This window comes from Talpa europaea (genome assembly GCF_964194135.1).
Source record: "Talpa europaea genome assembly, chromosome: 9".
NCBI lineage: Eukaryota > Metazoa > Chordata > Mammalia > Eulipotyphla > Talpidae > Talpa > Talpa europaea.
This window is the reverse complement of record NC_140076.1, coordinates 95,368,359-95,383,631: the sequence shown is the minus strand read 5'-3', so window position 1 is coordinate 95,383,631 and position 15,273 is coordinate 95,368,359. Positions and strand designations below refer to the sequence as shown.

The following is a 15,273-nucleotide window of genomic DNA, read 5'->3' as shown; positions in this document are numbered from 1 at the left end:
GAGGGGGTGAGAGGATTCACCAGAGACAGAGCAGGGAACAGAACAGGCAGACTGACAAAATACACTGCTGAGGGGAGCAGCTGGCGAGACAGGAGAGGTCTGCTTCGCCATATGGGATTCTCACTGGCCAGCTGGCTGGGATCAAACCCGCACTGCAGAGGCTGCAGACAGCTTCACAGTGCGGCGGCTCAAGTGCCTGTGCCACCAGAGAGGCCCTTTATTGAACTTTCTTATAGAAAGATTGCCTATCAATCACCTTGTTTGCTACCTACTTGAAATTTCAGTGTGTAAATTTTGTTTTACCAATAAGAATATTATAATATTTATATAGTTTCCTGCTTATAACCAGTGCTTACATTCTTTGTAATGTATTGAAAGAATATGGGAAATGAAAAAAGCTTAACAATCTTTGTCTTAGAATCCATTCTAAAAACACTTAAAAAATTTTTAGGCCGCCAAATTATTTTGATATGCTTGAAAATGAAGCAAATGCACATTTGAAATAAAGCTGAAGAGACTATTACCTGGAAGAGACTATTTCCACATGCACACTATAGATTAAATGCTTATAAATAATGTTGAGTATCTATGACCAAAACAAAGATTACCTTAGAACAATCTCCAGGAACACAATTAATTTTAGAACTCCAAAAATACTTTCCAAGTCTGGAGCTGAAAATACTTCCCTAACAGAATTATTTTTAAAATCAAATATTTAAGATATTTAGGCTATTTTAACAAAAGCTAATTTTCAAAGCTGTTTTCAACTCTACATGTCTGGGTATAAAAGGGTTTTGTCCATTCAATTTGTATATGTTACCTAATGGTAAGTGTCATTTAAAGATTCTGAATTTTCTCCAAGTAATAAAATGGTATTTATTAGAGACAAATTATTATAACTCTTAACATATTAAATACATACCTGAATTAAACCAGCACCTGTTTGCATAGAAGACTTTTTTAATAATCTCACTTCTTTGTTTATGTACCTTAGCATTCCACTAAGAGTACTGAAGTCATTACCCTCAGAACTATTATCTTCTAGGTCATATGTGAGAGGTTTAAATGAGTCTGGCTGGGTATAAGTCAGCTCCTTCTGACTTTCTTCTAATGCCAAAGATTGTTCAAAATGCATTTTTTTTAAGTCCTGCAGTAATTCTTCAGAAAGATCTTCATCACTACGAGTTTTGAAACTAAGATCACTTGCACTAATAGAGCGACGTAGTTTTCTACACTTGAAAAAAGATGGGTTAGAATTGTCACTAAGCTTTGGATCTTGAATGTCAGGTATAGTTTCTGTTGGAGATGTAAATGCAGCTGGCAGAAACTTGATGTCTTCTGTCCTTTCATGTCCAGAAATTTTGGCTTGTAATCTGTTTAATTCTGATTCCTGTAACAATGTTATACATAGAAGGTGAGCAATACATTGTTGTCAAGTGTACAAATTACTTAGAAAATCATACTCTTAAAAGTTATCTAAGTAAATCTTTTTCCAAGTATAGGAGTTATTTTTATAATTCATGAAAGTTTTCCAAGCTCTGTTTAAACCCTTCATTTTGGGACAATTACCTAGGTTCACTAAAAATATGTTTGAATTATACTAAGGAATTCTATGAAAACCAGATTTTCCGTATAGAAATATTTTCTTTTTCTTTTTTTTTAATTAAAATATCAATTTCTACTCAAGATTGAAATCTTATATCTAAAATTTTCTCTGCAAAAGCAAAAGGTACATAATCTTTGGTTAATCTAATATATATAAACATAAAAACATGACTCCGTTCAGAATTTCTAATAGGAAATACATAGTATTTGCACAGTAGTTATCTGCTTTATATATTCTCACTACAAGAAACATTTATTGCATTAGAAAAATTTCATAAACCTTTAAGAAAGTGATTAATGTATTAAATAACTCAACCCTTATTTTTTTAAATTTTTTTTATAGAGGCATGTTTTATTTATTTGTTTGTTTGTTTATACATGCACTGGGGACAGTCAGAAGCGTGGGAGGGTGAGAGAATTCACCAGAGCCAGAGCGGGGAACAGAGCAGGCAGAAGGACCGAAGTACACTGCTGAGGGGAGCAGCGGGCGGCAGGAGAGGTCTGCGCGCCATGTGGGACCCTCCTCCGGTGGCCAGGAAGCAGCCGGGGATTGAACCGGCGCCGCAGAGGCCGCGGGCAGCTTCGCAACCCAGCGCTCAACTGCTGCGCCACCGGGGGAGGCCCTAACTCAATCCTTATTAAATAAATGTTTCATTTCCTTTTTGTTTTCAAGTCTTTCATTTGGATCTTCTGATCCGAGTTTGAGTCCCAAGAATGAGGCTGTATATTACACACATATTTTTAAAGCCTAAAAAATGAAGATATTTTAATTTTAAAAGTTAAGTAATATGTATAACAGTCTTCTGTACAAATACATTCTCCTTTTCTTACAGATATCCATTAGATTTATATTTCTAAATGTCACTTTTTTTAAAGATTTATTTTTTTATAATTAAAAGTTTGCTTTAAATATTTTTTTAGAGAGGGGACACCACACTTCCTCTCAATTAGGAGAAACATTTTTGTAGTCCAGAGCTCTTTTATTTCTTTTTGCACACCTATCATGCCATGAATTCACAAGGAATAGGTTCCTGCAGCTCAGGCTCCTTCCCATTGGTTCTCACAAAGTATGCTTCTCTAGGTGGAGCAGGCTGGCGCTTCGGCTGAACCCAAGTACCCTTCTCTTTGGCTTCCTTTTTCTTCTGATCATTTTCTTTCATACGTTTCAGGAAGCTATCTTGGCTCTTAGAGTGCTTAATGTGTTCAATACGAACATTAATTCTCTTTGCAAGAATCTTGCCCTTTACTTGCTTGTTTACAACAATGCCAACTGCATGCTGGGTAACATTATAGACTCTACCAGTTTTGTCATGGTAACATTTGTGGGGCATTCCTTTTTGAACAGTACCCATCCCCTTGATATCTACAATATCACCTTTCTTGTAGATTCGCATGTATATGGCCAAGGAACAACTTCATGTTTTCTATAAGGCCTAGAGAACATATAGTGGGGTCCCTCTTCTCTTTCCCTTTGTGTTAGTCATTTTGGCGACTTACTGGAAGATGGCGGTTCCCTTTTAAAGATTTATTTTTATTTATTTATGTGTACAAGAACTGGGGTGTAGGCCAGAGGTGTGGAAGTTGAGAGGATTCACCAGAGACAGAATGGGAGCAAAGCAGGCAAATTTTACTGAAATGAACTGCTGAGGGGAGCAGCAGGGGAGACAGGAGAGGTCTGAGCCATGTGGATTAGATACCTGGCCCAGGATCAAACTCATGCCTCAGTGGATGGCAATAGTTTGATAGTGCTGAGACTTTAAATTTAACTCCTGCACCACCAGGCAGGTCCCTAAATTAGTCACTTTAAATCTGTTAGTTTCTTTCTAAAAATCACTGTGTTTATAACTAAAACTGTCATAACCACAGTACACATTACAAAATGAAAGTCTAACATATATTTCAGCTGTTTGATATCTTTATATGACTTTATCTAGATAAACTTTAGAATTTTTTATAGTAAATCTTGTATGTACATTCTTATAATCACAAAGTAGCTACAGAATTTGCTATACATACAGGGTTGTGTGCTGTTTTTCTTTTTTCACTAATGTATTATCTAGCCAAAATTGAGAAATATGGTATCTCAGATAAGATTCCTTTTAATTTACAGGTTAACACCTAAATTTACAATGATCTGTAGTATAATGAATATGTTAAACAAAATTCAATGTATTTTTAAGATTCAAGAAAGTTCACTGCTGCATCCTTATTTAGTGTTCCATAATACAGTGACGTCTTCAGGGCTCTCAGAAAATGGTCTCAGCTTTGCTCTTGCTACAGGTGCCCCCATGTACTATAGCACCTGTTTAGGTACTAAAGGAAGTGAGTTGGAAAGAGCAGTGGATTCAAACACTGATCGTCCTTTTCTTCTCTTTCACTTCTGTTCTTGTTTTGTCACTTACCACTGCTGTCAATAGAATCACATTATTTATAAATTTTAAACGTAGAACCAAATTATTCATAAATTATTTATTATTTATAAATTGAAATTCTCATTATTTATAGCTACTTCTAATTGTTATGGCAGCTTCTGTTAGCTTTTCTTGTTTCTTTCTCTCTTTTATCCTCAACTCCTCTTTGGTCTGGACTTTAGAGTCAGGTGACATTACTTTGAAAGGTACTATCAGTAAACAAAGGAATTCTACTTTCTAATAAGTATATTCACTAATCATGGTACATGTTCTAAGATTTCTGAATATAAGGTTCATTTAAGAACTGCTACTATTATTATAGGCTTACAGTGGGGAGTGTACTATGGCCCAATGTGGATGCTACCCTTCTATAATGCAAACAATGATGTAAACCAATATTAACTCATAAAAGGTGATTTTAAAAAAAGAATTGCTGCTATTTATACAGTATTTTGTCAATTTCCTAAGTAATTAAACATAAAAACTTCTGAATAATTTACAGTACAATCACTTATCTTTATCTCATTGATAATATGTAACAAGTGAGCAGGGATAACTAATTATAATGAGAGGTATCCAAAGCAGAATCTTCTAAATTTTTAGAATCAGTTTTCAAAGAAATTTTATAATTTTGTATAAATATTATAAGCCCCTGAACACCAGGTATATTAATCTTTCAGTAAATGATAGACTGTTAAGCCTAAATATAATTTTAGATTATGTCTATTCAGCTTTCCTCTTATACTGTGAATACTGTAACAGACATCTCCATAAAAGGGAGACGTACCATGTTCCCCACCCGCTTAACTTTGGGAGGAACTGAGAGACCAGGTGAAGTTACATAACACAGAATGCTGGGATACACAGAGAAAGAGACACGTGAAGAAAAAAGATGTACCTACTGCTTGGCTTTGGACTTGGGGACTTGGAGGAGACATATAGGTGAGACACATGTGGGGAGGCTGACAATGGCAGCTATTATCTTGACTTGTACTTTGATTTTAATACTTCTGCTCAGATTTTCCTTTTGCTCCTTTCCTAAGGTTCCCTGTCAGAAGGTGCCTTAGACTTGTGACAACCTTTCAGGCCTAGGTGGCTCCACTCTGGATCAACCCTATTTGGTTGGACATTACCCATAGGAGATGGATAATTTTGAGTGTTTCATTGGGAAACCATCATCCTTTCTTCTCTCTTTATGTACACTGATCCTATTAAAGTTCTTTCACAATAAGTATGCTTTGTCTTTATGTGCACAGATAGCCGGACACCTTTAGAACATGTGACTTTGGGAGGACTGGTGCTAATAATATCAACCATATTATACAAGGAATTTAAGTGCTCAGCTTATTAATTAGAAATATATAAGCTATTATTTGATTTTCTTTTTGCTTTTCAATAGCTTCTATTTTGCTATAAAATCACTTATTGCTTCACTACTTTCACTGAGATTATTCTTGTTAAGGTCTTCGCTAACAGTGTTAATCATATGTGTTGGCAGCTTTGAATTAATATTAAAAATTTTATCTATATGCATCAATGCTGACATTAATTCCAAATTTCAGAAAAAACTGCCATAATCAACAGGGTGAATAAGTAGCAAGGGGTTATCTGAGAGATTATGCACATACTCAAATCTAGTACAAAAAATTTTGAGTATAATCTTGTGTTTTATACTTTATGATTTTTATTTATTTTTATTTTTTAAAGATTTATTTTATTTATTTATGCATACAAGAGCTGGGGTGTAGGCTTAAGGTGAGGGATGGGAAAGGGAGGTAAGAAGATTCACCAGAGACAGAGTGGGGAGCAGAACAGGCGAACTGACTGAAATACACTGCTGAGGGGAGCAACGGGTGAGACAGGAGAGGTCTGCTGTGCCATGTGGGTCACCTCCCTGGCTGGGGATTGAACTAGTGCTGCAGTGGCTGCTGATAGCTTCATAGTGCTAAGACTTAACCCCTTGTGCTACCAAGAGGCCTTCTACTTTATGATTTTTAAAGGAACTTTACTGGTTTTGATAAAATGCTCCTACTTTTTTAAGCTCATTAAGTGTAAAATTCTCTAAAGTAAACCTCATGATTAAGTTTGCATTTGAAGTTTGCATGTGAGTTCCAGTGCAACACAACAGGCTCTTCCTATGATTCCTCCCACAACTATCAAATCTATAACTAAAAACAGCAATTCCATATGAAAGAAACTAGCTGAGCAAGTTTCACTGGGAAAATTAGAAATATCCACATCAAAATGTATAGGGAAGACTCAAATAAATCTTATCATAAACCCAAATCTAGTCCTCCAATTATTAAGACTCATATCAAAGGGATGGACCCCCAAAATACCTAACTCTGAAAGCATTAGGGCTTACATCCCTAAGACGCAAAACTACAAAAAGCAAAGAAACAGTTTATAACATGCTCACCATGGCTAATTCCTCAGGAAAAATCTAGAAAGAAAAGCTTTCCCTGAAAGAGGCCTATATTCATGTTAAAAGATGCTTCCTGAGGGTCAGATTTCTAATTTAGTACACGTTTAGGGACAGAATGTGATCCTTCCTACAGCTAAGGAAGCCAGCAAACACATCTTCAACTCTCCCTTGTGTCCTCTCCAATTGACATTTCATCTTGGAAGGCGCTTGTATAGAAGTCTGGAGCTTGAGCTTTTGAAGCTGCCACCCAAGGGATAGGCCCACGGAATGTGCAATTTTGATAGCCTACAGGGCTTTACGCATTTAAGAATCTATAAGGGCTGTAAGAAATAAAGAAGCAGTTCTTACTGGGTATTCCTGCATAACTATATGTTCCCTCATAACTGTATAGCCAGGACCATCACTGAGGGAGAAGGCAAAAAAGCTATCTCCCAGTTCTGCCTGGAAGGATCCTAACTATACTTTCCCAACAGTTTATTAAGACTCCAGTTTCTAATTAGTCTGCCTCTATGTGCTAACTAAAGTCCTTCCCTTTGGAACACTGACAGGTGTGGGCACACTCCATGGGATCCATTAAAAACAAAGAAAGTTGTTTGGGAAATCACAAAGGTTTGAAACAATGCAAGGAACTGGGCCAGATTCATTGATAAGATACATCTCATACACTACTACTCCACTGAGGACTACTCCATTGATACTGGAAAGAGGGCTGTTTTATCTGGTGCACAGAAACCAACACAGAGTCAAAGAAAATGAAGCTACAGAGGAATATGTATTCCAAACAAAAGAGCAAGATAAACTCCAGATACAGACCTTAGTAAAGCAGAGATTAGTGAATAACCCCCCAAAAATTTAAAAATACCATAAAGATGCTCAACAGAGTAAAAATAATGCATGAACACAGTGAGAATTTCAACAAAGAGACAGAACATGTAAGAAAGTACCCAACAGAAAATCAGAGTAAATACAATAACTGAACTGAAAAGTTCCACTGACTTTTCCAGTGAAGCCCCCTCCACAAGTTCACCATGCACAAGGCTGTGTGCGCCCAGCCAATCAAGACAGCAAATGAGCTGATGCAGATTCTAGACGAAATGGACCAGAGCCACAGCAGGGAGATGCAGCTCTACAATAGCCACTAAGGGTATAATTGGTAACACTGTTATTATATAATTGAAATATGCTAAGAGATTTGAACTTAAATGTTCTTACCAAAAAAAAAGTTTCTGTTTTGAACATTTTAAATTTCTCCTCTTAATGTGACATTATGATGTACATCATATTACCAATTCCCAAACCCAACATCTTTTAAGTAAAATGATTGTTATTCAAACACGTCACTATCTGGCTATACCTTCCTCTACAAACTACAAGGATAGGAAAATAGGTTATAAGTTAATTTTTTCATAGGTATGTTTTATGCACTTTTTTTAAAAAAGATTTATTTATTTATGCATACAAGAACTGGGGTACAGGCCAGAGGTGTGGGGAGTGAGGATTCACCAGAGACAGAGCAGGGAATATAACAGGAGTATTGACTGAAATACACTGCTGAGGGGAACAATGGGCGAACAGGAGAGGTCTGCTGTGCCATGTGGGTCACCTCCCTGGCTGGTGATCAAACTCGTGTGGCAGAGGCTATGGGTAGCTTCATGGTGCTGCATATTAACTCCCTGCACCAACAGGGAGGCCCCCTGTTTTATGTACTTTTATGTTTACTTACTTTAATAAGTAAGGCTTCATTTGTAGCTTCAATTACTTCATTTCTGTCTTGGACTTGTTGATGCAAATTGCTCACAGTGTCTTGGGCTTCTTCTAATTCCAGCTTTGCCTTCTCTAACTGTTCATTGAGCTGCTGAACAGAAGTCTTTTGAGAATCAGCAGAAATCTTCCATTTTGCATGATTCTCTTGATGTGAAATCATCTGTATAGCCCCAACAATGGAAAAGAAGAGGAGGAAAGAAAGATAATGGGATGAGCTGGTTTCAGTAGTGTTCTAATACTTTCTACTCCCACTTAAACTAAAGTAGTTGTTTACATTACAAACACTTGATTTCTCTATAAATTAAATACCAGAAGAAAAAAGGTAGAGAAGGAACCTATAGTCTTAAATTTACTTAAGAACAATTAACCAACTGCAACAAACTGTTTTTGGATACTGCTTGAATATCAACTATAAAGACATTTTGTGATAACTGGGAAAATCTGAAAATGACTGGATATTTGATGACATTAAAGAATTAACTGTTGGGCCTCCCCTGTGGTGCAGTGGGTTGAGCGCAGCACTGTGAAGCTGCCTGCAGGCTCTGCAGCGCTGGTTCGATTCCTTGCCGGCCAGAGAGATTCCCACATGGCGCAGCAGACCTCTCCTGGCTCGCTCGCTGCTCTGCTCAGCAGTGTATTTTGGTTCATCTGCCTGTTCTGCTCCCCGCTCTGTCTCTGGTGAATCCTCTCACCCTCCCATGCCTCTGGCCTGTACCCTAGCTCTTATGTAAAAATAAATAAATTTAGGGCCTCCCGGTGGCGCAGCGGTTGAGCGCTGGGTTGCGAAGCTGCCCGCAGCCTCTGCAGCGCCGGTTCCATCCCCGGCTGCTACCCGGTCACCCAAGGAGGGTCCCGCATGGCGCGCAGACCTCTCCTGCCGCCTGCTGCTCCCCTCAGCAGTGTATTTCGGTCCTTCTGCCTGCTCCGCTCCCTGCTCTGGCTCTGGTGAATTCTCTCACCCTCCTGCACTTCTGACTGTACCCAGTGCTTGTATAAATAAATAATCTATCTTAATTAATTAATTAATTAAAAAAAGAATTAACTGTCAATTGTTAGGTGTGATATTGTGGTTTTGATTTTAAAAAATTGCACTTAACTTGCTCATTGGCTTACTGATGAAATGATGTCTGGGATTTGCTTCAAAATAATATGTGATATGTGTGGAAGGGGATAGGAGAGAGGGAATACAGTGAGGTTAAAGATATGGTGATCATAATTTCCAGTTTGCCTAGGCCTGTTTGGGTTTTATGTTTGGTATCCCAGTGTAGCCACTAAAATCACCCATATTCAATCTCAAAAGTATTTTCTTAGATAAATGAAGTGGTCAGTGTAATTATAGATGAGATCAAATTGGCCACAAGTTGACAATTATTGAAGCTGAATAATAAAAACATGAGAACTTAAACCAATTTCTCTATTTATGACTATATTTTAAATCTTCTACAATGAAAGTTTTTAGAACTCATATTCTCATAAAAAGGGGTTTCGATTGTTACTAAGTGACTTTTCTTACATTTCTGAAACTTGTATAGTAACATTTTTAAAACTTTTGATCCTTTTTTCTACCTATTATTATTTTTAATAATTTATTTTGTGTAATTCTTACATCATTTTTCATTTTTGCACAATGTATGCATTATCATTTTGGTTATATTCCCCATACAATTGCATCACCCCTTATTTTGATCCTAATCCTTCCTCTCCCCACTCCCCCCCCGCCCCATAGTGTGTCTCTGATTTATAGTTACGTGGTGATTTTGATTTTTATTTTGTATTAATTAGTCTTTTTCCTGGTCCCTTATTTAGGTTTTCTAAATTCTTGCTATGAGTGAAGCCATCCAGTATTTTTCTTTTTCTTCCTGACTTATTTCGCTGCGCATGATCCCTTCTAGCTCCATCCATGTTGCAGCAAACTGCATATGTTTATCTTTTTTGATTGCTGAGTAATATTCCATGGTGTATTTGTACCACATCTTCTTGATCCAGTCATCTATTTTTGGGCATTTGGGTTGTTTCTATAGCTTAGCTATTGTAAATAGTGCTGCTATAAACATAGGGGTGCAGGTGCTCTTTGGAATTGATGTTTCTGTGTCCTTCGGGTAAATACCTAGGAGTGGAATTGCTGGATCATATGGAAGCTCTATGTTTAGTAGGTCCAGAAATCTCCACACAGCTCTCCATAGTGGTTGGACCAGTTTGCACTCCCACCAGCAATGCAGGAGAGTTCCTTTTTCTCCACAACCTTGCCAACATTTGTTGTTGCTAGTTTTTTTAATATGTGCCATTCTCACTGGTGTAAGATGGTATCTCGCTGGAGTTTTGATTTGCATTTCCCTAATTACAAGTGATGTTGAACATTTTTTCATATGCCTGTTGGCCTCTACCTATTATTTTAATGACATATTCTCTCATTGCTATAGTAAAAAAAAAAAATCTGTCAAGCATCAACCAAGGAAAAGAAAAACATTACATATTTTCATATCACATATGTAAATTATTTGAATCAAATATTAAATAGTAATACAAAACCATTTTTTGTCCTATTTACATAAAAATGATTTCGGTGACTTAAAACTAAAAGTAAAAAACTGGATTAACTGCAAATAAAAGTAGAATAGAGACCATGTAATAAAAGTGTAATAAGTAGTAATGAGTGTAATGAGTGGCAAAATCTATAGAGATAACTAATTATTACTGATGATCACTAAATTGATCAGTTAATATCAAATTATGCTGAATACAATAGCATTTACATTTGTCTCTAAAGACTAAGGGTTGCACTCTCTTGCCTTAAGGATTGAATTCACTTGCAAATATGTTCTGTTTAGTAAATATGCTTTCAAACAGATCTGAATCCAAGTAAATTTAAGCAAGATGTGGTAACCACAAACTCCACCCATCACTCACAATGATGTTATCAAATTCTCAAAAGTTCTCTGTCAGAGAAATGCTTTATTAAAATTCCATAAGTAAGTTATTTAGATCTTACACCTAAGTTTTGGATAGTTATCTTCAAACATATTTCCAAATCTAAAGATAATTTGGTAAATATTTTCACAAGAAATGTTATTCTAATCGACAATACTACCTATTTCTATAAAGGCTCAGGACATATTGATGAAAAAGTATCAGGTGCTAGTATTGCCTCACTATCTAATAAGTATCAGAACAATGTTAGAAATTACAAAGCATGATTGATTCACATCTCATGAAACTGCTAATCAGTTATAAACACTTCTAACTTGGTTATTTTATAACCAATAATGATGTGCCAGACTCTGAACTAAGAGCTTTAACTATATTAATCAGCATAGTTGGATAAGATGGTGCTATTATTACATGCATTTCAGTAATTTTTTTCTCTTTTGAAAAATTAATTTGTCAGTCATTTATGTATCTGTATAACTTTGGGGTTACAGTTTTCTATTTCCACATGTGTTATTATGTCCATTTTAGACAGAGATGTTAGGTTGCCCACATAAATGCATCTGATGAACTGAGATTAGGAACCATACTGCCTGGTTCAGGAATTCAGGCTCTGAACCCTATAGTATATTAGTTCACTGGACATGAAGAGGAAATTATATTTTTAGGCTATCAGAAATGAACACTGCATTGTGTTGTCTTATAATGAACATTTAAGAGCTAGACCTCTATTTTTGTCCAAACATGTCAATCTAATTTTGTCAGGGAGTAATAGAAAATATTAAAATTTTATTTACCTCCATATGATAAGCCTCTTTGAGAGATTCTACTTCTGCTGACAGCTTCTTGATTTCTGCTTGCATTCTTGCTTCTAAATGAGCTTCACGTACGTGAGAAGCACCCAATTCTTCAGCTAAATGGTTACCATGAGCTTCCTTAAAAAATGACATATTGAGTAAGGCAATAAAGTTTGTGTTTTTTTTTTTCTTAAATATTTATTTATGTATACAAGAATTGGGGTGTAGGTCAGAGGTGTGGGGGTAAGAGGACTCATCAGAGACAGAGTGGGGAGCAGAACAGGCAGATCTACTGAAATACACTGCTGAGGGGAGCAGCGGGCTAGACAGGAGAGGTCCGCTGCACCAAGTGGGTTAGTTCGCTGGTCGGTGAGTTATTGAATTCGTGCTGCAGTGGCACTGAACTCATGCTGCAGTGGCTCGCAGTAGCCTGACAGTACTGCGTCTTTAACCCTTGTGCTACCAGGGAGGCCCTAAAGTTTGTGGTTTTTATAGCTAAATCAAGGTAGTGCATTTGTGGAAATACTTATATAAACATACAATACCAAATTAACATTAAATGGTATACTTTGAAATCTTGACATTTAAGAGTTACTAATGGGAGAGTATTAGCATATTGTTTGTTATTAGAATAGAATAGAATAATATAATAGAAGGTCATTAACCAACGCTTTCTGTAAAACAAAGTAATAACCACAGAATGTTGAACTTTGGCACGTAATAATCTACTCTTAGGTATTGAGAGTTTATCAAGAGTCAGTTGTGCAGTTATCTAAACTAATTTATGTTAGTTGTGCTCAAAATTATAATTATGTAATTCTGATACACATTATGAATAAAAGTGTTTTCACATGAAAACTAAGCTATGTATTCAAATTGCTTGAGTCGCAAACATTTGCTACCCAATTATAAGTAATCATGATAGTTGCAAAATATTGTGGGAAACCTCACAGAAAATATGAGATGCTACAGTCTGATTTATGAATTTCTTTTTATTCTCCTTCCATTGAAAAGAAACCAAACTTCATGATGGGATAAAATCATGGTTTATGTAAGAAGATCAGGTGGATTGTTATCAGATGGTTCTACTGATGAACAAAGAACCAAGATTCAGTCCTACATTGAAAGATTATTGTATGTTTAGAGGTTTAGAGTTAAAATGTAATATCTTAAACTATAATTTTTTTTCAAAGATCTATTTATTTATGCATACAAGAGCTGGGGCACAGGCCAGAGATGCGGGAGGGGGGTGAGAGGATCCACCAGAGAAATGGTGGGGAACAGAACAGACAGATTGACTGAAATACACTGCTGAGGGGAGCAGCGGGCAAGACAGGAGAGGTCTACCACACCATGTGGGTAGCTTCCTGGCTGTCAGGGACCAAATTTGTGCTGCAGAGGCTGTGGATTGCTTCATAGTGTGGTGCTTAACCCCTTGCGCCACCAGAGAGGCCCTAAACTATAATTTTTAGTAATTTACTACTTTTACTAACATTTTTGATGAATGGAGCTTAGCTTATCAGATAAAATCAATTCTTCTATAAACACACAGATACAGGGCCTCCCCAGTGGCGCAGCGGTTGAGCGCTGGGTTGTGAAGCTGCCCGCAGCCTCTGCAGCACCGGTTCGATCCCCAGCTGGTCCCCGGCCACTGGAGGAGGGTCCCATATGGAGCGCAGACCTCTCCTGCTGCCCGCTGCTCCCCTCAGCAGTGTACTTCGGTCCTTCTGCCTGCTCTGCTCCCCGCTCTGGCTCTGGTGAATTCTCTCACCCTCCCGTGCTTCTGACTGTACCTAGTGCTTGTATAAATAAATAAATAAATAAATAAATCTTTAGGGGGGAAAAAAATACAGATACAATTGATAAACATAAAAATGAGAAAAAAGTAGATAGCTTCCCTTTTCCTAGCAGATTCCCAAATGCCAACATATTCTATACATAAAAATTCTCTGTGTAATCCAAATTAGACATTTTTTGGTTAACCAAAATTAAACATAAAAATTTACTTTAATTCTGTTTTTTAGTATATGTGCTGCCGAAGCGAGCACTTTAATTCTGTTTTTTAAACTTAATTCCTTTAACTGAATTAGTAACCATAGTAGAAAGCAAAAAAATCACAAGAACATTTCTAAAACATAATACAATTTTCTCAAAATCTAAGTAATTAGCCCAAATACATCAATTTAAATATTTTCAAGTCAAACTGTTAAGCTTCTAACATATATGGGAAATACAATTTATAAGTTGCTTTTTAAAAGCACTTTCCTCCCAAAGAAGCCTGAACTGCAGGCTGCTTAACATTTATACATTTTAGATCATTAGTTTTCATTTACAAGAGTAACTACAATTGTAAAAACTTTTACTCAAAAAATAATTACTAGCTTTATCCTTTCTTCAAGTGATAGTTTAAACTAAGTTGAAAGTTTCAAAGTGTTCTATAATGAAACTTATTGAAAACTAGTTAGTTTGGCGAAAACTCATTTCAAAGGAATTTTTTAGTTTTATTACAAAACTACCCTAATCAACAGTTTTATTTTCTTTTTCAAATTTTGATAAAGCATATCTAACACAAAATTTACATTAACCATATCCATTTTTAAGTGCACAATTTAGCAGCAATAAGCAATTCATGCTATTGTATAACACAGTTAACTTTTGCAAAACCTATATTCTATAATTCAAAAAAGAAATGTTAAAGTGTTTTAGATTTTCAGTAAGGTAAGATTATTTAGAATAGGGATTACTTTCTCCTTAGAGAGTTGCTTTATTTCTTCCAGTTCATTTGTGAGCCTTTCTATTTCTCTCTGTGCTTGAACTTGTTGACGACGAGCTTCCACCAACTCTGCATGAGAGTTCTGCATCTGCTCTCGGGTTAACCTCAATTCTTGTTCCAAACTTATGGTCTCCTTGTATTGAGTTGTGATATATTGTTCCTGCTCTTTTATAACCTGAAATATACAAAACATTATCAGGTTCCAAAATTAAATGATACAGAAAATTTATTTTTAATCTGATTTCTCTTCTATTATTATTTTTTATTTTTAAAAAAAATTATTTATGCATACAAGAACTGGGGTATAGGTCAGAGGTGAGGGTGAGGCAGGGGGTGGGGGTGCGGCGTGTGTGTGTGTGTGTGTGTGTGTTGTGTGTGAGAGAGAAAGGATACGCCAGAGACAGAGTGGGGAAAAGAACAGGCAGACTGAAATACACAGTGGGTGAGACAAGAGAGGTCTGCTGCGCCATGTGGGTAGCTCCCTGGCTGGCTGGTCACCAAACTTGTGCTGCAGAGGCTACGGATAGCTTTATAGTGCTGTACTTAACCCCTTGCGCCACCAGTGAGGCCTTG

At 36.6% G+C, this 15,273-nt stretch overlaps 1 protein-coding gene and 1 pseudogene across 2 annotated transcripts in view; both read right to left on the bottom strand.

Annotated features, from left to right (window-relative positions):
• Positions 1 to 910: 910 nt before the first annotated feature.
• The window catches only part of CCDC18 (coiled-coil domain containing 18), a gene marked incomplete at its 3' end in the record, with an annotated part of 87,815 nt that continues 73,452 nt past the window's right edge, over positions 911 to 15,273 (bottom strand). The window contains exons 25-28 of the mRNA XM_084243811.1: positions 14,672 to 14,875; positions 11,928 to 12,065; positions 8,165 to 8,365; positions 911 to 1,390 (exon numbers count right to left, since the gene is read on the bottom strand). Coding sequence (XP_084099937.1) covers positions 911 to 1,390; positions 8,165 to 8,365; positions 11,928 to 12,065; positions 14,672 to 14,875 — 1,023 coding nt within the window. The remainder of the gene's footprint in view (positions 1,391 to 8,164; positions 8,366 to 11,927; positions 12,066 to 14,671; positions 14,876 to 15,273) is intronic.
• On the bottom strand, positions 2,543 to 3,089 carry LOC311177634 (large ribosomal subunit protein eL21-like; annotated as a pseudogene). The gene has a single exon. The product of its transcript is annotated as a large ribosomal subunit protein eL21-like (transcript).